The sequence below is a fragment of the Centrocercus urophasianus genome, unplaced genomic scaffold (assembly GCF_019232065.1).
Source record: "Centrocercus urophasianus isolate 14NV4802_14NV808 unplaced genomic scaffold, USGS_Curo_1.0 seq_53, whole genome shotgun sequence".
NCBI lineage: Eukaryota > Metazoa > Chordata > Aves > Galliformes > Phasianidae > Centrocercus > Centrocercus urophasianus.
Window position 1 is genome coordinate 968,707 of NW_024885122.1, and position 15,859 is coordinate 984,565.

At 55.7% G+C, this 15,859-nt stretch overlaps 1 protein-coding gene across 1 annotated transcript; it reads right to left on the reverse strand.

The window, feature by feature from the left end:
• Positions 1–365: 365 nt before the first annotated feature.
• Positions 366–15,567, reverse strand: DLGAP4 (DLG associated protein 4). Its single transcript, XM_042835476.1, has 7 exons — positions 14,557–15,567; positions 13,053–13,223; positions 7,615–7,832; positions 4,755–4,869; positions 1,911–1,961; positions 594–837; positions 366–490 (listed from the first exon to the last, which is right to left on the reverse strand). Exons 1-7 carry the CDS (start codon positions 15,505–15,507, stop codon positions 366–368), a joined length of 1,875 nt encoding a protein of 624 aa, XP_042691410.1. The 5' UTR covers positions 15,508–15,567.
• Positions 15,568–15,859: the final 292 nt, after the last annotated feature.

Here is a 15,859-nt window from a genome sequence, read left to right on the forward strand (position 1 = left end):
TCTGCCAGTCCCAATTTCTGCCTCTGACTGAAACAGCTGAAGTGACCAAGGTATGCTGAGACCCTGTGGAAATGAATGCCAAGTTCCTGACATACACTTCTGCTCCCAAGAGTTTCAGAGTGAGGTCAAAGCCCAGACTGGAGGAATGATAATGAGACACAAAGTGGAGAGCATGAGGAAGATGAAAGCTATCAGCAGCAGAGACCCTCTGCTGAAGCTTCCTGCTGCATGTGCAGTCCTTCAGTACTTCAGCCAGTGCTCCACCCTGCAGGAGGGCAAGGCAGGCATCCTGCTTCATCACTCCCAGCCAGATTTGTCTTCCCTGAGCAAAGCTGCTGAATTCTCCCTGACCTCTGCAGCCTGCACTAAATCTGCAACCAGAGCCCATCAGCTGTTTCAGCACCCATATCCAGAGACTTCAACTCAGCCATCCTGGCAGCATCCTTGCCCACCGACCAGAGCAAGGTCAGAGACGCTCCCCCACAGAAACCTTCAAGAGATACCCCACGAGATGTCTGAGGGCAACTGCCTGCACTCCGCGCACCCCCAGGCACTCACAGCCCTATTCCCGCAATGGCTGCGCTGGCACTCACTGTTGGTGGGCAGGGTCCTGCTGCCGCTGAGGCTGCCTGCTGGCGGGGGGGAGATGGAGCGGACAGAGCTGGTGTCCTCATCCTGGGAGCAGCCCGCTTGGATGGCTCGGAGGTAGCTGTGGCTCCGGGAGCGGAAGTAACTGGGCAGGGGCAGGTCCAGCACCTCGGCGGCCGCTGACTCGGCCTCGCTGTAGGTAGAGTCACAGACCGCCTCGTACTGCTCCCCCAGCTCCGGCTCTCTCGCCTGCATGAGAAGAGGGATAGAGCAATCACCCCCTGCCCAGGGCTGAGCCCCTTCCCCTCCCTCCTGCAGCCTTCTCCGCTCCCCTCCGTGCTGTGGCTCCCAAGAGGTTTTGATCAGACACAAGCAGAGCAAGAGGAGCAGTGCTGGCTGGCACAGGTCCTGGGCGAGGGAAGAGGGGACTCTCCTTCCACGTCAGAGGGTCCCTGTGGGAGCAGAGACACTTACCACCATAGTGCTGCAAAGCACTACCCTGTTTCTGATGGAAAGGCTGGGAGTACAGGAGGACAAAATCCCTTCCCAGCCACGAACAACTCGGTTTTCCGCTGCCATGTCCGGAGGACCACAAGCTCAGCTGTGAGACCCTACTGTGGCAGGTGTGCTCCCCAGTGGGGTGCTGTCCCAACCCTGCAGTGGGGCACAGGACTGGGGATGTGTCTCCATGCCTTGTGCCAGGCTGGCTGGCCCTGTGCTGGGCACGATGTTGCTGCAGCCCTGTTTTGAGTGTGAGAAGAGAGGGCCTGCTGTGTGGGCTGAGGCCCGGCATGGCCTGAGCAGGGGCAGCTCCACTGCCTGCTCCCTGCTCTCTTCTGCCTCTGCCTTCCCTGGCCCTTCCCTGTCCTCTGGGGCCCGCAGTTAATTGAGTTTCAGCTCAGGACGTTCACCTGGGTTAAAACGAAGCCAGCCTGAAACAACAAGCATTTTGAAATACTGATGATGAGGGACACTGGCGATGGCTCTGTTGCCCACTTCCACCTCTCCGGGCCCTTATTTTGGCTTCAAGGACACTATTTATGCCTGCTGCTGGCATCTGTAGCCTTTTCTGGGCTCCACAGGGTTTGGCTGAAAAAGCTCTTCACTTCCCCCTGGAACACCTCTAAACCCTCTGCTTAGCCTGGAGAAATCAAACTGCCCAGGTGTGCTGCGGTGCCCTGGGCTGGGCAACGCATCGTCCTCCTCATCCCCTGGCCTTGGGTGAGGGTACCCCACAGCTGCCTCACACCCTGCCGTGGGGGTCCAGGGAGACCCCAGAAAGCTCCATGGAGAAGGAAGAGGGAACGCCAGTGGGACGGTACCTGCTCTCCATGGGTAAATATCTGAGGGATAAGTGAGGGGGGTCCAAAGATCTGGAAGAAAGAGTTGAAGAAGGTTAAAAGCCCAGAAAGGGGTAGCCCTCACACAGACAGCCATTGCACAGGGACCACAGACGAGGGGAGTAGATGGCCCTTTCCTTGGGGCCTGCACTGCAGACACTTTGGTACAAACTTCAGAGCCCATAAGATGCCAAGCAAAATGCTGCCCCTTTGACAGTGGCACAAACATGGCACGGCAAAGCTCCACGGGACGCCTCTGAAACAGAGAAAAGCTGCTGATGCACTTAACCTGTTGTATGCATTGTATATTAATATACACAGGGCACGCTTGGACATTGACAGCAGGAACACAGTGCTGGGGTGCCCCAGGCACTCACTGGCTGTGGGACCGGGCCGCTGTGGCTCCTGGTTTGTACCTCATGAAGCCCCAGAACCTCATGGTGTGGCCTGGAGCAACGACAGCCCTGCAGCTGCAGAGCTGGATGGGTGGCAGGCTCTATGTCGGGGAAACTGTACTTTGCCCTGCCTGGGGTCAGGCTGGCCCCCTTGCTGCTGACTCCTCTCTCCCTGCAGCAGGAAGAAGCCCCATAGAATCCATGCTCTCTTCTTTCCATGCATAAGCCATGATATATAATACTTGGCATCAGGACAGACACCTGACAAATCATGCGCTGCCTCTGTGAGGAATCCCACCTTCCTATCTCCTGACAGCTCCCTACAACCCCAGTCTATAGAGCACATTCACCCCAGGAGCTCTTTTTTGCACAGGCTGCTCAAGATGAGCGCTTCTGGGAAAAATCCAGGTTCAAGTGCCAAATGTACCCTTCTGTATAAGGCACAGCTTGAAGTGTGTTTCAGAAAAGTTGGGGGTCAGCAGCCACTGGTCTCCTCATGTTAGAGGTAGATAATGATGCTCTGAAGAACCCCAAATTTCCAGAGGCTTTCAAGGTGGAATTCAGCCAGCAGAAAACCAAGTGGAGTGGACTTTGAGAGCTGGAGATGCTTCTGCACACTAGGTCTGACAAGGGAGGTGTTGAGGGGTCAAAATGAGGGCAGGGGAGGAGCTGCCTGCAGCACATACAAAAAGGCAGGTTGGACCTTCCAGAGGCTTGGGCTTCACGTGAGGTGTCTTTGCTAATTCCTCCCTGAATCAACAGTTATGCAGTTTGTGGGAGGACTTTAGATCCCAATTCATCTGCAATTGGATACTGGTTGATTTGGAGGAAGGCAGGCAAAGTGCAGTCAGTGACACCAGGCCCAGGCTCAAGCTGGTGCTACTTTATGCCTCTATGGGTCTGGATCTGGAAAGGGCACAATTGGGCAGCTCCTGGCAAAGTGCATGCTGCCCAGCCTCTTGAGACACCTCAGATGCCTTTTTAGGGTACTGCTCTCAGCTGCTAAATGGTACATATGTGCTGGAAGAGAGCACAGACTCAGCCAGCCCCTGGCAGAGGCCCGAATTCAGACACGGGTTTCCTGCAAAGGACAGGAATACAGTGGCCGTGACCTCTTTCTCTGTGCTCATAAACACCCAGTATATTGTCTATGTACAAGAAACAAGACTGACCACAAGGAATATGTATGCCCGTGAGCAATGCTTTGCGTCTTTCCCCAAAGCTCTTCACAAATGGCTCCAGCCCTCTGCACTAGTAGCTGCATAAGTCAGCTATGGGGCCAAAGCAGCTGGGTAGGGGTGAATGTGGGCTCAGAGCCCTGCACACCTGGAGCGAGTGCCAGCACACACCTCCAGCCCTCCTCTTCAGTCTCTGCTTCCCCGTGTCCAGCCTGCTTCCTTAACTGCTGCCTCATTCTGCCTCCCTTGATCAGTGAACACCAGCTGCGTGTGAGAGACAAGCTGCAGCAGCACAGAAAGGGCATGTGTGTGCACGTGTTCCCACGCAGACACACGTGAACAGAGACAGGACATGGCAGAAGCTCAGAGTGGCAGTGACACAACTGGGCAAAGCTCATGGAGCCATAGCTGTCCAAGGCACTTTCACTTGCATCCCAAAAGGAAGGGTCCCACCCTAGGGTGGAGATGAACACGAGACCTGTGCAAGCGCCTCATGTGGTATGAGTGATTTCCTGGCCTGCAAGGCAGCTGCCTTATAGCCACACAGGCCCCAGGCCCCTCCAGCGCATCCCAAAGGGAGGCATAGTATAGGAGAGGGATTTAAGCCCAGAGGCTGTGGTCAGGGTTTGCCACCCACCATCAGTGCCTCCATGGCATCTTTGGCTCTGCCTGTCCTTCCTGGAGGCATGAGGACCAGGAATACTCAAGGGAGACACCCCCGGTTAGCGAGTCAGCTTCTTGAATCACAGGCACCTCCTTCCACTTCCCAAGGGATGGGGCACTCAGAGTATAGCAGGGCTGCTGCTCCCTCTGCAGGGTCCCTGGTAGTTGGCCACAGACCACGTGCCACCTTTTGCTGCAGTGAGGCTGGCCTGGGCCCTGTGCCCACCCAGTGAGCACATGGAGCTTGCAGCAGGAGTGGGCAGCCTTGCGGGCAGCTCCTGGGTGCTGTGCAGTGTGAGTCTGTACACAAAGCAGCCCTGAGCTCTGCCCACAGTTTTGAAGCATGCAGGGCTCCAGGTTGCCATACCCATGGCCATGGCTTCAGTGAGCAGCAGTGCTGAGAGGAGGTAAAAGCTAGAACAAAAGGAGTCCAATGTGAATAAAGAAGCTGGCTCTGACCCTTTGGTAAAGCTTCCAGAGAACAGCACATCTGCTGATAGAGTGCCTTGTTTTTAAGGGACCATCCTCTCTACCAGCCTCCATTCTTTTGAGCTGAGTATGCAATGGGACTTCAGTCTTTAGCACCTCACCTGGTTGATGCAACTGGAGTCATTGACACTGTCGGAGATCTGGTTGTATTCTTCCTCCCAGGTTGGGAACTTTGGAGGTAGGAGGATCTCGACAGAGTCCAGGCGGTCCAGGCTCCTGCCAGCAGAGAGAGAGGGTGTCAGAGGTGTCCCCAGGGAGCAGAAAGCACTGGGGCTGTGCTGGAGCTGTCAGCCCACCCAGACCACATTGCCAGACACAGGAACACATAGCAGCACATAGCTGGTGCTAGGTACCAGCTGGGTACACTGCTTGGCCCTGGCTGCAGCTGCTGCAGGAGACAGAAGTGCCTTCCCACCTAGGCGTCTCCTGGTTTAAGCTGGTACAGTGTACATACTAGGTTTGTTCAGCCCAGGGAGCACACAGGATCTGTGCCAGTCTGCAGAGTCACAGTCCCAGTTACAAATCAGCCCCAGCACAGACTGACATTGAGGGCTGTGGTCACAGAGCTTGCTACTCCCTGACTGGACTGGTGGAAAGGGGCAGGGGGAGAGAAATGATTTTTTTGTGATATTTTTATGGACTTCACTGTTAGAAATATCTGCAGGGTTTCTTCTGTAAGTTCTTTACGGAGAGAGCGGTGAGGTGCTGGAACAGCTGCCCAGAGAGGCTGTGGTTGCCCCGTCCATCCCTGGAGGTGTTCAAGGCCAGGTTGGATGGGGCCCTGGGCAGCCTGGGGTGGTATTAAATGGGGAGGTTGGTGGCCCTGCGTGTGGCAGGGGTTGGATTCATGATCCTTGAGGGCCCTTCCAACCCTGGCCATTCTGTGATTCTGTGATTCTGTTTTTGTTTGTTTGCTTGTTTATACAGAGGAACATGAAAGTCTATCTGGAAGAAGCCCAGGGGAAGCCAAGCCTGGACGGCAGTACTGCACCAGCAAAGGGGTTCAGTATTTCCAAAGTAGCTTTTGCTACAGGCTGTGAGGGAAAAATCGTCCCATTGCTGGGGCTCCTGCAGCAGCAGAAGCAGAAAAGCAGGGCTTTTAGTGAGCCCAACCCTGCTGAGACCAGGGTTACTGCAAGAACTGGGTGCATGGGGCTGGGAGTGATGAAGAGAGCGGGAGGCATGTGGGAGGGTATGGGAAGGACCTGGCTTTCCCACTCTTCACTGCCACCATAAGACCCTGTGTGAAGCTGGAGTCCTTGTCACAGATCAGGTGGGTGTGTGACAGCCTTGCATATTAGCTCAGCGCCATCTCTGACGTGTGTGTGGTCTGTGTGGGCTGCCAGGGCTCTGGAGCATGCAGCAAGGCACAGGCAGGTGTGGTGAGGGGTGAACTGCAGCAACTCTGCCCTGTGAGCCACCTGTAGTCCCCACAAGAACAGTGTGGGGGTAAGACCTGGGGGGCTGTGGGGCGCAGGAGGTCTGCCCTTTGCATCCAGGGAGCTTACAGGCTGTCTCCTGACTGGGCAGACCTGCAGGAAGGATGATGGCATCTCCTGAGCCTTCATTCAGGAGTGTGATGGACACAGGAGTTGCCTCTTCTCCCAGGTGATGGAGGAGACACCATCCCTACAGGAAACTGCTGCTGAGCTCGACCACCCACTGAGCAACTTGTTCCTGGCTTCACTCTGATCCACCCTCATCAGCTGCCTGTGGAGAAACCGAGTCACAGAGCAGGCAGTGGGCCTTGGAGGAGCAGAAGTCTCCTTTCCAGGATGGGGCTCAGTGGCTCTAGCTGAGGAGACTGAGGCGTGCGGCCACGATGGGGTGTGGGGCCACTGCTCTGCTCCAGCTTCTGTCCCACCAGTGTGGCTCTGCACCAACTTGCGTGGCCACATCTCCAGAGAGCTTTCTGGGGGCGGGGGGAGGGCAGAGTGAAAGGGTGGTCAGCAGATGGCAGTCGTGCTTGCACTCCAGGCCAGCCGGGTGCTGGACCCCAGCAGTCCTGATGAAGTTTCACGCTCTGATGGGCACGACCTGAATGGACAATTAGCCCAAGACAGGAAGAACCTGAGTGTCAGTTATTTTTCATCACCGTCTACCACCAGAAAGCAGCATCTGGGCTCCAGCCTGATGGACCACAAAGGGTCTCCAGACTACCTGCTGCTGCCTTGCTTTTCTGGCTCCATCTGATGAACAGTGAGCAGTTCAAGTACAGCTGCTCCTGCCTCCTGCCCCGGTGCTGCTCACATCTGATTGCAGCACAGAGGGACTCGCAGCCCATCACAGCCCCTAGATGCCTTGTCCTGGCGTCACACAAACCCCATTCTGGGAGGAACAGCCCCTCACTCAGTGTGCTTGCTGTGATGCCTTTGCTCTGCTGTCTCTCTGGCTCAAAATGCAGGGTCTTCCTCTCTCCATACATGGACCCAGGGCTCTTAGCTCATCTCTCCCAACTTCAGGGGACTACTCAGTCTGGTGCGCAAAACAGGCCCTTTCTGACTGGTCCCAGAGGCCTTGGGATGCTTGTGGAGCAAAGCAGATGGCACAGTTGCAGCAGTGTGTGGCCTGTGTGCCACATGTAGTCAGCCATGCTGGCTAAGCATCTCCATGTCTAGACAGCACCCTTGGGTTGTGATCTCCACACTTCCTTGGAGTAGCAGACCCTCAGCCAGAGAAAACCCACACAGTACCACCAAAGGAGGGCCCTCCCTGTCACTGGGGGACCTGCAGAGGGCTGTTTGGAGTCACCAGGATGGCAAACTCTCTCCTTCCTCTGCCACATCTTCTCCTGTCATGCTCTGCCTGTCCCATGGCCAGCTGCAGCGCGTGTGAGGGAGACCTGCTGGGCTCTGCTCCCCACATGGGGTCTCTGAGCAGTGCTGCTGACCAAATCCCAAGGATGGCTTCCAGCATGGCCCCCAGGGACACATGCAGAGCTCTCAGAGGAGCTCCAGTTACCTTTGGGTGGTGCTCTGCTCACTCAGGGACTGTTGGGTGGCCTTGAGGTAACTCTGCCTCCGAGCTGCAGTTTTTGGGGATGGTTTGGGGCTGCTTTCTGAGTCTTCACTATCATCATCCCCCATGGCTTTGATGTAACTCCCGCTCCGCATGCGCCGGCATGGGATCTCACTGTCTTTGTCCCGAGACAGCGTGTTGTTCCACTCCCCCTGAGGCACCTGCAAGAGTAAAGGGAGCGTGAGCAGTGATGGACAGAATCTCTGGGACCAGAGGGACCCTGGGGACTCAGGGGATTGATGGCAAGGCCGACTGTAGTAGCCTCAGTTGGAGAATAGTGGGAATGGGCAACGCGATCCCTTTCCAACCCTCCCTTGCCAGCTCATGCCAGGCAGTCTTATGTTTGTTTGCCTCAATTTCAGCGCATGTACCCACATACGTTCACTCGATGACCACTGGACCATGCTTACACAGTTGATACAAGCTGCACAATGCCAGACACAATGAGAAGGGAAGAGCCTCACCAGATTTACGCTGCGTGTTGGGACATGAGTGGCACACATTTGTTTAACACAAAGCCCATGCTTACTTAAAGTAAAGCATACACATTGTTCAGGCCAAAGCCAGTAATAGCTGCACAGATCAGAGCCTATGGACCAGAGTCCAATCCTCCCTCCAAGATTTGTAAGTTGAATGGGACTCTCAGTGTCTGAAATTCATTTTGGCAGCCAAGCCAGGCCCTCGCAAGCCCTGGAGCAGCTAGGGAATGTAAGCTTTGTGCTGGTCGCTGCACGGAGATGCGGAGTACCTTGCAACGAAAGCATTTCTAACCTTTCTAATTGTGGGAACTCTGTCATCAATTTAAGGCAGACACAGCCTCTTGTTCTCTCAGTAGAGATGGTCAAGCTAATGCATTCCACAAGGCCTGAAGTTCTGGTCAGATCAACTAATACCATTGCCTGTCTGCCCTGCAAAGGGTTTGTGGTTTGCATAGGTTGCCAGTGGCACAGGCAGGGCTCTGGACCAGCAGAAGAGCCAGATGTTAGCCCAAGGCAGAACAAGGCAAGACCACATGCAGACAGGCCAAGAGAAAGATGGGGCAACTGGAGCTGACAGGAGCAAGTCCTGTTTTTGTGGCTAGCTTGGTTTCTGGTTGGCCCTTAAACAGTCCTTAGGATAAGAAGAGGGGGATGAAGAAAGGACTGAAGCAATTGTTCCTACAGGGTTCTCTCACCAGCAATCTGTTCTGCAGTTTTTGCCTACTGGGGGTACAACAGTATGGGCTGTCTGCGCAAGAGAAGGGCAGGCGAGCCTGAGGACAGCAAGAGCATTCCTCAGCACAGGATAGCTGTGGCTATCGGTACATCTAGCACCCTGCAGAACTGCCCACTGCACTGCCTGCAGCTGTAACAGATCCAGAGACGGATGGTGAGGGAAAGCCAGAAACTGCAGGCTCAGAAAGAGATCCTCACTTAGGAGCGTGTGAGACCAGGGCAACCTGAGGCTGCCCAGCCTGCTGCAGGCAGCTGCTGGTTGCGGAGCACCAGTGGGGAGCAGCTGTGTGCTGAGCCAGCTTGTGCTGGTGAGAGCATCCACATTTACTTTGCTGACAGAGCTGTTGGATTTACCCAACTCCCTGAGGGGCTGTAGGATTAATCAGCCAGTTTTTATCTAGTGCTCTGGGAATGCAGCTAACTGTCATCAGCTGGAGATGCTAAGTACCACTCTGTTCCTGTTCCCCTCCTTATTTGCAGCAGGCTGGTTTGTGTGCGCTGCCTGCAGCTGCTGGGATGCAGTGTCATCCTGGGGCTGCAGAGCTGCAGGTAGAGGCAGGGTGTCAAGATGTGGGCTCAGACATTCATAGCAGCCTTTCTCACTCTGACCTAATGAAGTCGGGAGTTCAGTCCCTACTCCACAACCGGGTGCTTGCTGTGTCTGTGCAGAACTCTCACAACCTGTCGGATCCCACTGGTGATACAATCCTATAACTCCTAAGGGGTTCCCCCATCAGCAGTCTGTTCTGCTGGTTTTTTATGCATCTAGAGAGTGCACCAGTGTGGGCTGGCTGTGCAAGAGAAAGGCAGGAAGGGTACCCTTGAGCCAGGAATGGTTTTAATGGGGAGACACAGTGCAGAGAGCCAGAGGCATCGCACTGCTGGTGGTGGAGCTCTAGGTGGGGACCAACGTAGTGCAGGTCCATATGTGAGACACAGACCTTGCCAGGCCCCCCTGCTGCAGCAGGGTCGTACAGCTCTTTCCCACTCTGCCTCCTGCAATCTTCCTGTTCAGAGTGGCTTCTGGTCTGGCTGCTTGTGAGCTCTGGAGCTTACAGGGGTATAACCCACAGGCTTCTACAAAGTAAGAGAAGATTCCTTTCTCTCCTGGGTGTGAGAGCTCTCTGCCCAAGCATAGCTGTCTGCAAGGAGTGGCCCCAAGGCCAGCCAGGAGGGGCCTGCTGGATGAGTCCTTGCTGTGCAATAGAAGTCCCTGGCCGACCTGCATCACAGCGGCCCTGGGAAGTGCCCCTGTGCCGACTGAACTGCCTTGGTGTCGGGCCTGACTTGAGACTGGATTGTGCTGCCTGAGGATGGGTCACACATTCCTGCCATCAGAGCTCCTGGGCCGGTGTAAGCTGAGCATCCCAGAGCAGTGCATGCCCCTAGCAGAGCTAGGACACAGGCCTCTCCTCGAGACAGCCCGAAGCAGCTTCCCTGTGAGGACAGCCGTCTGGTCCTAACTCAGCTGCCTTGTTTCTCCTTTCCCTCACCTTGTCAAGGCAGCAAGCTTGGTGCCAGAAACAAAGAAGCTCCCAAGGTGCTCCACATTTCAGTTTCCAAGGGAAAGGACGATGCTTGGCAGGACACCCTTCGACTCTAGTGCCCCAGTTTGGAGTTCGTCCCACATATGGGATGAAGAGAGAATGGGGCCTCCCACTGTTCTTACTGCCCACAGGCCAGAGTGCAGAACAAGCATTTCAAGCAGGTGTCCTTGGGGATCTTCAGAAGTGGAGCAGGTATTAGAGGTGCCCATTCTGCATCCTGCTGGGTGCTCTTCTGCATCTTCAGGCACCTGAGGGCTCGAAGAGCCTGTCTCAGACTCTTAAGTAATAGGGGATGGAGAGCCGAGAGCATTTCCTGTTATCCAGGGACAGACCTTGACAGTGACTGACAGCAGGATCTCTCGTCCACAGGACAAAGATGAAACGAGAGCTGATATGTTACACTTAAACCTGGCATGGAGAAACTTGGGGTTCCCTGTTGGCTGGTTTCTCCTGCTGTTTTTCCAAATGTAGACTTTGTTGTGCCTGTGGTGGTTTGGTTGCTGTGAAAGGTGTGGGAGCACGAGAGTGCCCAGGTCCACAGCCCTTGCAAGTGGCCACTGGCCACAGGGGCTTGGGATCCACCCTGCCCAGACAGCTGCACGGGGGGAAGAATGGACAGCGAGGATCTGCCAGGCTCTGGGTGCAGATTCCTCTCTGTCTGGTTTGCACAGTGCCCCTTAGCACAGCCACTTTTCTGTCCCTGAGAGCTGGGCTCCTTTGGTATTCTGTGCAGTGCTGCATGTTGTAAAACAGCAGTGCCTTCTGGTTAATCTGTCCCTAGTATCATGAGCTAAGTGTGGAGGGGACACGAAAGAAGGTGCCACACAGGGATTTTTCCCTAAAAGAGCCTTAGTAGAAGGGAGCACGCAGCAAAGAAAAAAATTCCACCTCCAAGGTGGGAGTGAAAGAGCTGTGCTGTTCCTATAACTTTGGTGGGAATGGGGTAGAGAGACTTACAGAGCAAGCAGTGTTCCCATTCACATATAAGCCAGCTCAAACATGCAGCCCCATCCCAGGACACGTGGACATGCACCCAAGGTGAGCACACCCGCTGAGGCCCCGCAGAGCTGGGCACAGTGTGCAGGGATGCATGTGCCATGCAGCCAGGCTGCAATGCAAGAAGGAGGTCGCTGAGGGCACAGTGCTGCTCCCTCTGGAGCTGGTCCTCATGGTGTCCTGAGGGCTACGTGTAGCATCAGACATGTCTCCAAGAAAGAAAGCTGGAGCCCAGGCTACTTGTGTCCTACCTGGCCTCTAGGGAGGAGCACTTTGGGGACAACCTGGACTGGACTTCCTTCCCTCTGGAAGCTCTCATGGCAGTGACTGGCACTCAGTGGGCTGCCCACCCTGTCTTGCCAATTCATATTTGGGGCCACTGGGGAGTTGCGGAAGCTTTGATGGGGTTGGGGAGGCAAATCTAAATGAAGCTCCAGGCTAACAGTGCTGGTGGTGTGGCCCTGTCCCGTGGGAGCACCAGAGAGGCAGGGGCTGTGCCGCTGGTGCTGTGACCATGGCCCCTTTTCACAGCTGAGAACAGCCACAATGCAGCCATCTCACTGTTTATTTTGGGAGACAACTATGAGAGAAAAATGACCCAAGGCCTGGACATGGCTGCAGCATCCCTGTGTGCCCCCTGGCTGCACTGAGGGTCACAGAGGTGCCCGGGCAGCATGGATCCTTCCCTTGCTCAGAAGTGGGCTGTCTGCAGCTGAGAGCACTGCCCAGATGAGGCTGAACTGTGTGCGGGGCAGAGGTTGCTCAGCTCTTCCTGCTCCTGCCTGCCGATGGCCCAGGCCATCTCTGGCTCCAGAGACCTCCTTGGGCTCTGGCTGCCAGCAGTCACGCACAAGTCCCACAGAGAAGACAGGAGCTCAAACTCTATCTCTTCAGAGCTGTGCTCCAGTCATTCTCCAAGGTCTTCGCCTTGAGTTTTGCACCACACAACCCCCCCTCTGAGGCACCTGGCTAGACCTGAGTGGAGCTGAGCAATCACCCATTCTTAGGTCTCACAACTGGCTCTTGGAATAGGACTTGAACAATCACAAAGAGTCCCAGTTGTCCCTGATGAGCCCCAAGCCTTCCAGAGCCTACAACTGGTACAGGAAAAGTGAAAAACCTTGTAGTCTTACCCCAGTTTGGGGGCTGGGGGATCTGTTTGTCCCCAACCTACTGTTCGCGTACTTGGGTGAAAAGAGCATTTCCGCAGCAGCAGAGCTGGCTGCCCTGCACTTCCCGTGTGTGGGACCTGCAAGCAGGTAGAAGCATCTGTCTTGTCGCCACTGCAGGAATGGGAGCTGTCAGGGGACCTGTCCTCTTGCAGAGGAACATTTCCTACACGCTGTCTACCAAATGCTGGAGGTGACTTCTCCACATCTGGCTTAGATCCCTTCCCAGATGAGTAGCTGTCTGTAACTGCCATAACCGCCCCAGGCTGCAGTCCTTTGCCCCGCCTGCTGAGTCCCGCATTGCTCTTGATCTTCCTGGGCTTGGTGCCTGGTGTGGCGCCTCTGTGCCCTGCCCGGCCTTGTGGTAGGGGCTGCTGGCCCCATCCGATGGTTCCAGGAGGGTCAGGGAGGGGAGGGAGCTGGGCAAAAGCTTTCCCTCAGAACAAGTTCCCTACCTGGCCGCTGCCTGCGTCGGTCGGCCCGGGGCTCAGGGGCTGGTCCCACCTCCGTGGGGGCTCGCTCGGCGGCAGTGGGGCGGCACCCGTGTCCTCCCAGCCGAGCGGTGGGGCTGCCCAGCTGCTGGCCGGGCTCACGCCACCCAGCTGTGCCCACAGCCCTCCGTCAGGCTGTCAAGAAACGGAGGCTCATTACATGGGTGGGGAACAAACCAGCAGGGCTGTCTCATACTGGGCCTGGCCCCACTGGGGGAGTGAGCACTGCATGGTGGCTGTGGGGTCTCCTATGCCAGCCCTGCTGCCACACACAGAGGGGCTCTGCAGCTCTTAATGCTCCTGACTGAAAGGAGGGGACAAAGAAAAAAAACCAGGCCAAGGACGTGTCTCCGACGACATTTCTGATACAGCAAGTCTCTCCATAATTTGATTTGCAGCAATAACCACCCAGATATGAGCAGCAGTTTGTGCTTCAATAATTCATGGCTCTTTACAGCTTGTAAGCCCGCTGGCTGCAGCCAGGAGAGCCGATTACACCTTTGCATTAGAAAAGAACGCTAGAGATTTACATCAGGTAGCCCACCTGATCATCCCACCCCCTGCTTTCCCCATCCAGGCCTGGTTTATTTGTCTTCATTCCTCTCTCCTAGGCACAGCCAGATTTATGTTCTTCAGGTGCAGCTTTATAAACCCCCGGCGATGTGGCGCTCCCCATGACGGGCATTCAAGCCTGCGGCCCGCAGCACTAGCCATGCAGGCCCTGCCATGCAAGCCAGGCGGCTGGCACTGCTCTCCTTGCCGTGCAGCCCCAAGGAGGAGCAGCAGTGGGAGCCGAGCCCCGCTGAGCTGCAGGTCCTACCAGCACTCCAGGGAAGCTCTGCGGAGTGGGGCTGACAGGGCGTGCTGGCACATCCTTGCAACACATGGATATAAGGGATTAACATCAGTTATTACTGGCGTCCTTTGGGCTGTGGGATGATGGCAGCGCTCGGCCAGAGGCCAGGAGCCATCCTGCACTGGTGGGATGCAGCCAGCTGCCTGGGCACCCAGCAGAAGCTGTGCTTGAGTGTTGGATTTGCCCTGGCCACGGTGGCTGCAGGGTCTGCAAGGGCAGTGGGACGTGTTTGGCATGTGGGGATCCCCCAGCAAACTTTGGTCACAGCAGCAGGTGCTGTAGCTGCTGTGAAGTGGGGAGCAGGGGGCTGGAGGTTGCCCTTGTCATGGGCACCACATCTCCCACTGGCACTGCACAGGGCCTGGGGGAGCTTGCTGCAGCCCGACCCCATCAGCGCCACGTCTCTGCACGTCTGTCCCTGAGCACAGCTGGGGTCTGGGGGATTTACACTTGTGTCCCCCCAGCCCAATGTTGGCAATGTGACTTGGGGTGGCTGCTGAAACATCAGTCTGGTGCTGTTTGATAAGGCCTGCTGGGCAATAGGGTGCCCACCCAGAGGGTGCTTTCTTGTTTTCCTGCATGAAGCAAACCGTAACCCCTCTCTGCACCCACCTGCAGGTAGTGGTAGGCCAAGTCTTGATGGCAGGACTTGGATTTCAGCAAGGCTTTGTCGATTGTGGCTGAGGCCTTCTGGCACACTTCCCGAGCGTGGCTGAGTGTCAGCGTGGACCAGGAGCCCCTCTTAATGTAGTTGGAGTCATTGTTAATGGGGATATTGGTGCAAGGGGTGACCTTGAGGTCGTTATTGCTCTTGGAGGATTTCAGCATGTGCTCGCTGATGGTGTTGTAAGCATGCATGAAGTACTTCGGCTGGCTGTGGTCCGGCTGCCGGCCCAGTGTCATGAGGCCCATTGGGTTGCGGTAGCTGCAGGTGTCACTGTCTAAGTTGTCGTCTGAGCTCCACCAGCCTGATATGTTGGATCTGGTCCTGCGCTTGGGCTCGGAAGTCTTTACTCGGTCTTTGCTCTTGCTCCTTCGGTTCTGCTTGGGGTCATCAGCCCCTTTCTTACCGTTCACATTGCCTTTGGTGGGGCCCTCCAGAGACTGGGACTTGGCAAATAGTTTCTGGACGGAGTGGACAAGGTGCCGGATCCGCCCAGGGCTTTCACTCCGGTGTTTTGCATCGCTCCTCTGAAACTGGAGGGTGCTGAAGCCATCTCTGTGGATGGGCAGCTGTTTCTCAAACTGGTCAAGGAGGTTTGCAGGCAAGCGGTTGATTTTGGTGGCTTGGGCATGGCTTGGAAAAGGGCTCTCATCTGGGACCTCAAAGTGGGAGTTGTAATGGATGCGGGGGAAAGTGCTGCTATTGGAGATCTGGTTGTTGAGTGGAAGGAGACAGTCACCATGGAGGGTGTTCTGGGCTGGGAATCGAGGTTCCATGGTGAAGGAGTCAGTGGGGCTGAGGAGATATGGGTTCCTGTCCTGGGGGGCATAAAGAGAGTCTTGAGGGGAGTCCAGGTTATCAGAGAGGTGGCGGCTTCTGTTGTCTCCTAAGCCCTTCATGGTCCCACTGTTTTCTAGAGCATCGCTCACGGATGGTGCAAGCAGAGCCTTTGTGTGAGTGCCAACCCTGTTCCCCCACACTTCTCTGCACCTGGAGAAAGAAGAGAAATGCTCAGAGTGTGCTGAAGAGCTCCTTGGCAGCCCATTCCTTACTGTGGCAACCTCACAAGGGCTGTCCCAGCTCTAAAAACAAATGTCCCAAGGTCAAGGGTTGGAAGAGAAAAACAGGACAAGAGAGAGACTGTACAGCAGGAGGGGAGGAGAAGCGATGTGAGAACCAAGGACTGGAGATTACAGGGCACAGAAGTAGAGGATATGTTTATTTTAATGGTGTGCCTTCCTCAGCCAGCAT

Coding starts and splice junctions, on each gene's coding strand:
- DLGAP4 (XM_042835476.1), bottom strand. CDS start 15,507: ATGAAGGGCTTAGGAGACAACAGAAGCCGCCACCTCTCTGATAACCTG. Junction 7,833..13,052: donor CCGACGCAGGCAGCGGCCAG/GTAGGGAACTTG, acceptor TTACTCTTGCAG/GTGCCTCAGGGGGAGTGGAA. Junction 838..1,910: donor TATTTACCCATGGAGAGCAG/GTACCGTCCCAC, acceptor CTTCTCATGCAG/GCGAGAGAGCCGGAGCTGGG.